Consider the following 10,817-nt stretch of genomic DNA (forward strand, 5'->3'; position numbering starts at 1 on the left):
TGCAAAATTACAACAAAATAATTTTGAATTAATTTCTTCCGATCACCACATAATCACAGTGTTTGAATAGGGGTTTGTCATTCTACAAAACAAGGGGATGAATACTAAATTCTTTTGTAATAAAAGTTTTTTGATTCATTTTTGTAAATACAACAGCTTTCAACCCTTTGTTTTGCAGAGTAACGGGCGCCTGTTGTTAGGTCTTTCATGTCTTATATTGCAATCAATCGTGAGTTTGCTCTACTATAAAATTACTATTTTGATAAAAGTTGCTACTTCAAGTTGATGGATTTTTAAATATTTTAAAGTTAAATAATACTTCTCACCCAATGCTTACTTTTAGAAAAATGTCAAAAATATTGTTGAAACACTTAATATTAAGTGAAATTATGTAACTCTACGTTTTTCGAGGACAAAACTTTTTGTTTACAAAAATAGTCATCTGCGGTTTGAAGAAAAAATCACGAACCTTTGCACACATCACTTTGCAAAATCATTCTTTGGTTGCAACAGATTTATTTGCGTGAGAAATTTTGAGTAATTTACTCATAAATTCTGCGTAATTTTGTTTTTAGGATTGCAACTCGCGGAAATTTTTTTTGCGTAAGAAAAAAGCTGCTTTTTTGCGTAAATTCCGCATTTTTCATCTTTATAGGATTGGGCCCAGGACTGAAGAAATTTAATTGAAAAAAATGTAGTTGAATTTAGTAACTGACGAATATTTACGTTTATGAATCATAAATAACGATTAAAATACAAATAACAAAAAATTAATTTCATTATTAATATCTCAATAAATTCAGTAAACTTAACACTACTAATAAAAATACTAGCAAAAATAAGACTTTAAAAACTCTTTCTATAAAATGAGAACAAATCTAGTATGTGGAGCACAGTTTTGTAAACAAATAAAATTAAGTAAAAAACACCGTTCATAAGATGACCCATACGTTATTTACGAACTTTAACGCAAATCATTAACGGAAGTTTCGTAACTGACGTAAGGAAAGTAACGGAATTTTCATAACTGACAAATTATTACGATTGAATCTTACAATTAATTCCGTTAATTAGAATATGATGGTATAATATAAAACAAATAATAACGGTTTTTACAAAAAATGCAATTTATTTAATCGATTTTAATAAAAGATAAGAAATTTCCTCGTTCGCGATTAAACTGACCCACCTTCGTTTAATCGCAATCGCAAGTCTCTTCTTTTGTCTATCAAATAATGTAAAGTTATTAATTTTACTGATGGTATGCCATATAATGGGTTCAGTAGGTCAATTATGTTGACCTACTGAACATATTTCACAAAACGTTGATTTTCGTAATATAATTATACATTTTGTAAACGTTATTGTGGTGTAAGTCTATTCATAATGAAAAAGTAATGAGTTCTGAATAAAAACATGTATACTATTGTATGTTTTCATGCGTGGATCTATCAAATGTCCTTTTGGGAAAAAAAAAAAAAACGTCTTGATTAATCACCTTTAAATAAACAAAGCGCAATTAAAGAAAAACAAAATTTCTCACTCTCGCGGTACTTTAAATTTTTTTTAACATTTATTTAAGCATCTAAAAAAATTAGTTGTCCAATTTAGCTGTTTAGGTGAGTTTCCACTCATCCGTTTTAGCTACGGGAAAGGGAAAGGGATGGGAAAATTAATCACGTGAGCATGCGCAGTGAGTAATTTTTAAAATTAAATTACAAACTGCGCATGCTCACGTGATTTATTTTCCCATCCTTTTCCCTTTCCCGTAGCTAAAACGGATGAGTGGAAGCTCACCTTAAAATACCCAGGTACTTTGAAAACCGATCCATAAGAAAAATAATATAAAATAATTACGTAATGTACCATAACACCATTTAGTGGTTTGTTGCGAAGTTTATACTATTTTATATTTCTTTGAAAATTATTTTTAAAAGAAATTCTTATGCTTAAGTTATTTAGTAAAGAATAAGAAAGTAATTTTTCTCTTTTTATATTTCTCTACATTTATATGACTTTTATTTATTACGAAAATGACTGTATTTGAAGAAGGAACTCTTCTCGTGGTAAATAGAAAACTATAGTAAAGATATATTTATACTTCCATGTTCTTCCACTTTCTTACTATTAATTAACAAAGGTATTAAACTTTGTTCTGAGGAAAACTTTTTGGAAGAGTAGCTGATACAAACTATTCAGGAAGATACATTCGTTCCTAGTTGGCTCAAGAAAATGGTGGATGAGATTCATTAAGCCTCAGGCAAGATATTCATTTGGTTGGAGAAAGACTTTAACTGTAGAAGCTGTGGTTAACAACCAAAATGAAAAAATTTACGCAACTTCATCAGAAAACATTCCTTAAGGTTTCGGAATAAATTTTAACTGACAGAAACCGGCTGCTATCATGGTTTGGGTTGCTGTTGGTGATGATGATTCCAAATTATAAATTTATGGGTTAACATTTTTTTAATATTTTACTTTACAATAAACTAATACTTGTTGAATACATATGCCGCACTTTAAACATCTAGTGTAAGTCTTACTTTTTTTGCTAGCCCTTCCGCAAAACAGGGAAACTAAAATCCCAAAACAATGTTCTTTGAATGAGCGATGATTTGCGTATATTTTTGGAGAAGTACTTCAATTTCATTTTTAATGGGCGTTTCATTTTTAATGGGGATATTTATTTTAAAAGTCTTCATTTTTAAACAAGTCAAAGTATTTTGTAGAAAACATTTGTAGTTTGCGGTATAAGGATAAGGTTTTCGTTAAACTTTTCCAGTTTGTTCAAGTTGTATGGAAAACCTGCTGTTTTTTTTTTCTCAAATTTGATGAATCTATTTTGAAAGAGAGTAAGTTTGCATTTCGATCAACCTGACACGTTGAGTATTTCAAACAACTAAAACAGGACCGAACTGAATTCTTCGTAAACTCATTTTACTGCTTAAACATTTGAATTTACATAAACGTGCCAAACTACTGTTACTAACTAATAAGGGAAACCCCAGGCTAACCTGTTGTGAGCGCGCTCAGGCGAAACAGAAAATCTATGGGGTGTGAAAAAACATTGATGTTTACTACTCCAATCTTACTCTAAGCAGATAAGAAATCGAAATGCAAAATATTAAGTAAATGGCAGTTTTTGGTAATTTTTTAAATGGTTTTTTAAAACTTTTATCAGAGTTTTATTAAAAAGAGGTAGGCTGTTTAGTTGCTTTTTTTTGGAGAATAATTTCTAAGTTAAACGCTTCAGTTTGTTTTGTATAGTAAACGGAATAAAAATTTTTGTTTTGTTAAAAAGATTGTTTTAAAAAATTGTTGAATTTTTACTTCAGTATAATTTTAAGTTCTTTAGCTAAATATACGAAAGGTCATTAATAATACCTTCCAATTAAATTTTTTTTTACTTAAGTTTGGCAAAAGTTCTGCTGTTCTTATGTAGCTGGGACATGAAAGGAAGTCTAATTCTTCTTTTAAGTGTACTTTTCATCGCACAATCTCTACCAGTGAAAGGTAACAGAAATCTCTTTTTTTATTAAAGAATTTCAATTGCTTGTTTTTTTTTTTTAAATAATCTTTTAAATTTTTATTTATATTCATCCATTTACATAATATACTTCAATAGAAATTAAAATCATAAACCATTCAATTTGCTCCCATTCTTTCACTTTTAACAGTTTAATTTAGATATATTATAAGTGCTAGTTTTCAAAAAAGTTAACATTTATTGAGATTAAAAATTTATGGTTACACTTCTAATAATTTGCATTAACACAAAAAAAATTAGTTTGCAAAGTTCATACATGATTTGCCCAGTGAAAAGCGGAAAACGCATTGGCCATGATGAGTTTTTATTTTCTGTACAAAAAATAAAATAAACAAGTCACAACCAAGTTAAGTTCTAACGCGCTTAATTGATTTTGGTTCACTGGCTAATTTAAACAAATACTTGAGTTGTAAAGCTTAGCTGGGTAAATTAAGAACATAAAGAACGGTTCATTTGTTTGATACAGCGAGTTCACTGATAGTTATCAAAATTATTTTCTACTCTTAAAGAAAAATCTATCCGATTGTAAAATATTATATAAATACATTTTAATATGCTTTATGGTATAATTTATGGCAAAGATGTTGACTTAGAGTAGAATGGTGACGACTTCAAAAAAAAAGGCTGCACTTGCAAATCGACATTTAGTGAGTGATGTGCTTTTGCATTAATAATGCATATTTAACTTACTAAACATAATCAACCATACATGACTTTCAAACGCTTTTAAATATGCAAATTAAGGAATAATATGCAAAATTCTTTTTGAACATATTAAGCCGTCACTTACAACTTTAAATTTAAAATCATGAGATTTTTTTTTTCAGATAATAGTTGCATCAAAGCTTGAAATTGTTTTTTTACCAAAATTTTCTTGCATCTATCTTTATCCTGGTAGTATGTTCATTAGCTTTATACTGTTAATGCAACAGTTCTTAAAACATTTTTACGTGCAGGGCTTGCTAAGATTTATTTCTTGGCTGATATTTTTCATTTTCTAACTAATAGGGGCGATATATCTAAAGCCGATAGCATCTTACCAATATTTCTAAAGCCGATAACACCCCATAATTAGTACACCATGGGACCAGGCAATTAGGTTCTGAATCATGTTGTTGCTTGTAAATACTCAGGTATAAATTGCTGTCGGTTTTTCTCTCAGTTAAAAACTGATCTTGCACTGTACTAAAAAAATCAATAAGTTTTTCTCGTTGCCGAACATCATGTAACTTGTAGTAAAATTAAGAAGTAGAGATAAAAAGAAAATTAAAGTCACAACTTTTCCAAGAGCTTCAGTCATTTAAAGGCCAATCTGTATACTGTTTTGGTTTTCTGGTTGGCCAAGTCTGACTCACCATTTTAAAATTATCTTGTAATTAAGATACAACTGCTCACCCTGACGATACTAAAGTATTTAGTATTTGCTTTAATGTCTTTACTAAGTCATAATTACAATACAAAAGTTATTTCTGTTTGACTTTTTTGTTCACTATTTTATTTACATCAGATCATAAAAGTCATGGTGATTTGCGACGACTAAAGAGGCACTCGCTTGACAGGCATTCGATTGCCGATCGAGAAGGTAATATTACATACTTATCTGACTTTTTTGACGGGTTTAAAGCTGAATTTAATTATAAATACTTTATTTTCTTTAATTTTTAAGTTTTATGAGGTCAGAAAATTTTAATTCTGATTATTCCCATGTATTTATAACATAAAATTTTATTTAGTCCGAACAATAATTTCAGCCATTGTGGATGCCATCCTAGATGGCGATAGGAAAAAAAGATCCGATATTCCGGAAGGCATGTCTCTTAATTTAGAGTAAAACATAATACTTTTTTAATGATTTTGCAGTATCTTTATTACTTTTGTTAAAGTTTTTAATTTGTTTTTTATATAAAGATTAATTCTTATAATTATTTTTAGATGATGAAAATACGGTAGAGGAGGATGATGATGAAGAAGAAAATTTTCAAGGTGATATAAAGGAAAATCAAGAATCGGAAAATTCAGAGTCAGGAAATTCTCAAATAGAAGAGCACAGTTCAATATTAGAAATAAATCAAAATATTGATAAAAGCGCAAAGATTTTAAACAACACGAACTCTGTTTCTCGCTCTGTTATTGACAAAATTGACACACTTAATAATGAACTTCTCGAAGAAGGGAAAAGTAATAGCATCAATAATAAGGAATCTGATTCTGAATTCAATTCAGATTTTGAAATAGAATCTGGCTCGGCAGAAGATTCTGGGTATGATAGCGGGAGTACTCAAGATGAACCTGAATGGGATTTACATTCTGTTGAGAGCAAATCTTTAATAAGCAACAAACTAGACGCTGGACGAATGAAAAGAGACGAAGAAGGGCAAGTAATGAAAGCTGAAAAAGGTGCAAGTCAATTATTAAAAGTAAAAGATGATGAAATTTTAGATAACAATGTTAGCGCAGTCAATACTGAAAAGAATAAAATTATAATTGTGGGATCTGGTACGGAATCTGGTTTCACTTCTGGAGATGATTCAGATTTTGAATCCGGAACTAATTCCAACGTATTAATACAAGATAATGTAGCAGAATCTGTAAGAAAATTATCTTCTGAAAGAGAAATTGAAAAAAGACACACAATACACAAGAACGATAATGAAAATGCAAAAAACATAGTGTTTCAAGGTTTAAAATCAGTAAACATTGCGGAATCAGGTTCTGGACACTCCTCTGGAGATGAATCTGGTTCATATGGCAAAAGTGCGAGATTAAATGCATCAAATGAAAACACTATAAATAAAAGAAGTGTGATTAGTGTTGAAGAAGGTTTTAACGATCAAATCTCCAGAATACATCAGGCAACCGTTACAAATAGTTTTACAGTGCAAAAAAACGGAACTTTAACAAGGAAGAAAACTCCAAATCATCCGATAAAAGACAAAGAAGCGATTGAACAACCGGGAGATGAATACGAATCAGGATCTGGGTCAATATGGGATGGCAGTTCTGGATATGGATTAGGATCAGGAGGGGAAAAACGTGAAAAAGTGTATTTTAAATCAGGTAAGATAAATTTTAAACCTTACGACAATCAAAAAAAAGCAAAAAAAGCTGATTACAAATTTTAAAAAACAGCCGTTTATAAATATTTGGGCGTTAACTATCTACCTTTTTTTATTATGTAAAAACCAATCATTTTATATTGATTGATTCTGCTAGCAACCTAACATTTCCAATGCAAAAATGCCAACTAGTTTTAAAGGTTGCTAAAACAAAATGAGTTTAGTAGTGCAGATACTCCTAAAAATGGTTTTCCACTCAAACTAGTTAAAACTAACAATTGTAGTTAAAAACTAGCAATTGTAGTTAAAATGCCTCTCAAATTAAGAAAGTAAGAGGGATGAGAATGGGAATGAAATATGATTAAATATATTATAATATAAATGCGACTTTATTCATGCTACTAGAATTAACAGTTAGCTGAGAGAAAAAAGCATTAAAGATCTGAACACATTTTTAATATTATGAAAAGCGAAAATTTTTTAGATAAATTTTATTCTAATAAAGTATGATGGTAGCTTATCTCCACTTTTTAAAGAATATATAGAAAACTTTTTTAAAAATATCGGTAATATTTTTAACAAAAATTAACATATATTTAAATTTTTGATATTTGAAAATGGGATATCCTAACATGGATAACAACAAACTTCAAGGGTCATAATCTTTATAATGAAAGTGCCATTGCGAAAAAAGGTATATAACAGTTATTTAGTATAAGGCAAAAAAAATATGCAATTAAGGTGCTAAAAATTTTATTTACTTGAAATTAAAGCAAGTTTTTTCTTCAGTTAGGGAGGCGGAAAGTGACGAAGCCGCAAGTATAGCAGCAGAAAATGCTAGTGGAAGCGGTAGCGGAAGTGGATCAGCTACTGGTTTACCGAAGTTAGTAAGTGAGGAAAATATTCGTTCAAACTTTTCTGAAATCAGTCAAAAATTTCAAGTGAACGGAAATAAAACGAAATCCAGTGATGGGAATGTTGTTAATAACACTAATGTTTCCGAAATTCTAAATGTAACTGGTAATCATAGTGAGATACTAGCACAAAATCTAAACTATAAAATCAAAACTATAAATAACGAATCTTTAAAAAATATAACTTTTACAAATCAGAAAACTACAAGTAAAAAAGATGAGGAGGAGGATCAAGTCCCTTCAAATAAAAACTTCAGCAAAAGCGTTAGTACTGGTAAAGTTGTGTCGAGTAATTCATACCAAAATGATGCTGCAAATGAAGACAGTAACTCAAGCGCTGGTTCTGGAGATAAAAATGATCATGATGAGAATTCCAATAATGATATTTTTAGCCAAACCTTTAACCAAACAAAAAACAGCACCAAGGATAAAAATGATGATAAAAAAGAAACACTGTTGAAAGTAGTTTCTGACATGGCGAAAGCTGCTGACGAAAGTATTCAAGCTGACGACTCTGATAGTGTTGTGAAGAAATCAAAAATTATTTTTCCCGATGGAAAAAGTCAAAAAAAACTTTCTTTAATGGAAAATAAATTTGAAGACGATTTGAAAGAAAAAAATACTCTGTCAGTAAGTGAGATTTGGTAATGATCTTATAATATTAAAAACACAATAACCGTTAAATAAACTCATATTAACATACATCTTTTTTAGGTTGATCATGCATTGAAGAGTCTCGTGTTACAAATCCTAAAAGAAGGTAAGAAAAAGGTAGCAGTTACATTCTCATGTAATTAAAGCTTTGTTTGGTCATACTCTTTTGTAAACCAAATTCGCAATTATTATTTGGTAGATCCCTCGTTGAAGTCAAGTTTGAAAATGCTGACTCACAAACGCAAAGTAGAAGAGAAAAAGGTACTAAAAAAGTAAAAATCCGTTAAACAATAGTTAGTAGACTTAGGCACGAGTTTCGTAAATCTCATGGATACCTATCCATCCTTGCTCACATGGGTAAAAATGTCGTAATTTAGTTCTATCGTGTTCTATTTAAAACTTAACAATTCATCAATTTTTTTTTAATGTTCTTTTCAAGTTTTACACGAAGTAAACTTAAGAATTTTGTAATAAAAACGAACAACTCGTTAACTTTTTCAGCTTCAAGACCAGATCTTGCGACTTGTAATTCATGAGCAATTCAAGAAACAAAAAGAAGAAGCGGTCGAAAAAAAAGTAACAAATGGTAAATACATCGTTTAAAATCTAACAAAATCCGTCGTGGTTAAACTTAAGACACAGTTACGCAAACCATTGTGTAACTACGAATTAAGTATGAAAATCGATAAAAAGAAACCATATCATCATTTTGGTTAAGTTAACGTAAGATAAGCAATAGGCATAAATCAAATTAAAAATTTGCAATTTTAAGTAATATAAATAAGTTTTTATCATTCAAAAGTTGTTATAGTTTTAACATTATTTACAAATAGGTTTAAAAACTTTTAGGGGCGAGTACTTACTAAATTAATAGGTTTTGTTTTACGTCCGCAACCTTTAATCTGACTTTTAATCCTTTTAATCTGACTCTTTTGACCTTTTCATCTGACGCTTTTAGAAATCAGAAGCAAATCTATTTTTCTAATCTTAGAAATCAAAGATTTTGAAGGACTGGTTGAAACACTTTCTCAAACAGAATCTTTAACTCCTACACAACACGAAATTATTTCAAGAAAATTGGAGAGAGACTTACTAAATCATTTAAGCATTCCAAAGAAACACGGTCCGGAATTGCTTAAACAAGAATTTGAACTTTTAAAATCCTCCGAGATGGAGTTTGTGAAGGGTGTGTATATTCTTTTTAATATTATAAAAATATTTATGAATTGTTTAGTTATTTGCAGTTTTAAACAGTTGGTAGCAGGTCAGCTTCAATAAAGTATAAAGCAGATTATTTGATTGTTTTCAGAGTTTTAGTAAATCTTTTGCTTATGAACATCACAGATTGTATGCTGCTTTAACTATGATTGAAAACCTTATTTAATTTAAACCTAAGTTATAACATTAGTTATAAAAAAAGATAAGAAAATAGAAAAATACTTTTTAGAAAAAATTGAAGATGTCCGAGAGAAAGCAATTGAATATGCCACAAAACACAAAGGTAAAATGGAAGATATTCGGAAATTTGCAATAGCAGCTCTAAAGCCTATCGTAGAATCCTTGCCTCTCAAAAAAGAAGATATAGAAGGTCTTGCAAAATTGATAAGTAAATCTGCATGGCTAAAAATGATTACGCACACAAAACCTTTAGAATCAAAAGCTGAAAGGAAAGGAAGCCATGTTGAACCTCTTGAAATTTTATGAGATTATGAGCGCCTAGGTTGTTGATAAATTTTCATATCGCAATTACTAAACCAACTCATACCTTTCTTATTTAATTGCTGAAAAGAAACGCTAACTGTGAATGTAATTCTGTAATTATGAATGGGTGTAGCTTGAGTGTCTCACGATAGCATTTAGTGTGGCTTGCATGTCTCACAAAAGCGTTTGGCATAGCTAAAGATTTTAATGTCAATAACTTTGTAGTATAATTCCATCGTTCATTTTGCATGCATAATTTTTAATTTTATTTTGTAAATCTTTTAAAATGTTTGTTATTGTCACAGTGTTTTGTTTATACTTCGTACGTCACATGTATATTTTTAATATTGTGCTGCTCCAGCATACCTTGCAGGACTTTAATAGTTAACAAAATTTTAATTTTTTCTTGTCTTTTATTTATCTCGCTGTCATCTTTTTTTTTATTGATATTATAATATAGTGAGTACATAACTATCTAAATGGGGTGAGTTAAAGGAAAATTCCTCTCCGTTTTTAAAGTTTACCGTTACCAAATTAAACGAATTTGCAGTTCAAAAATATTAGGGTAAGGTTGCTAATATTGTACTGATGCCTATATTGTACTTTTACCATAACTCGTTATTTTTACAACCCACAAGAAATTTTTTAATTAATTTTTTATCTTTGCTGAATGAAATTAAAGAATCAACTGCTTTTTTTTTTTTGTCATTCAACTACATTAGGGACAGAGTAAGCTCTTGTTGGTTTGTTATTGGAGATTTCTTATTTTAGGGATTTATGGCTAAGCGTATTTCACTAAAGAAAGTAGAAGATATGATTTGTTCAGTGTATTTATGTTAAACCATAATTTATCTAAATTCGAAATAACTACTAAGAATTTATAGTACCTTATTATTAGTTGTCAAACTTTTTTTTATTAACTGAATGTCAGATTAGTTGCGTAAA

The 10,817-nt window shown here is 29.6% G+C and overlaps 1 protein-coding gene across 1 annotated transcript; it reads left to right on the forward strand.

The window, feature by feature from the left end:
* The first annotated feature begins 3,060 nt into the window (after nt 1–3,060).
* LOC149876990 (uncharacterized) lies at nt 3,061–10,271 on the forward strand. Its single transcript, XM_090074519.1, has 11 exons — nt 3,061–3,198; nt 3,413–3,513; nt 5,055–5,129; nt 5,281–5,355; nt 5,480–6,604; nt 7,393–8,147; nt 8,232–8,277; nt 8,371–8,432; nt 8,673–8,757; nt 9,163–9,357; nt 9,619–10,271. The coding sequence occupies exons 2-11, from the start codon at nt 3,450–3,452 to the stop codon at nt 9,873–9,875; spliced, it is 2,739 nt and encodes a 912-aa protein (XP_089930645.1). The 5' UTR covers nt 3,061–3,198; nt 3,413–3,449; the 3' UTR covers nt 9,876–10,271.
* The last annotated feature ends 546 nt before the right edge of the window (nt 10,272–10,817 follow it).

Source organism: Hydra viridissima, unplaced genomic scaffold, assembly GCF_058129835.1.
Source record: "Hydra viridissima isolate aposymbiotic clone 2 unplaced genomic scaffold, HvirCarnegie_v1 scaffold_17, whole genome shotgun sequence".
Lineage (NCBI taxonomy): Eukaryota > Metazoa > Cnidaria > Hydrozoa > Anthoathecata > Hydridae > Hydra > Hydra viridissima.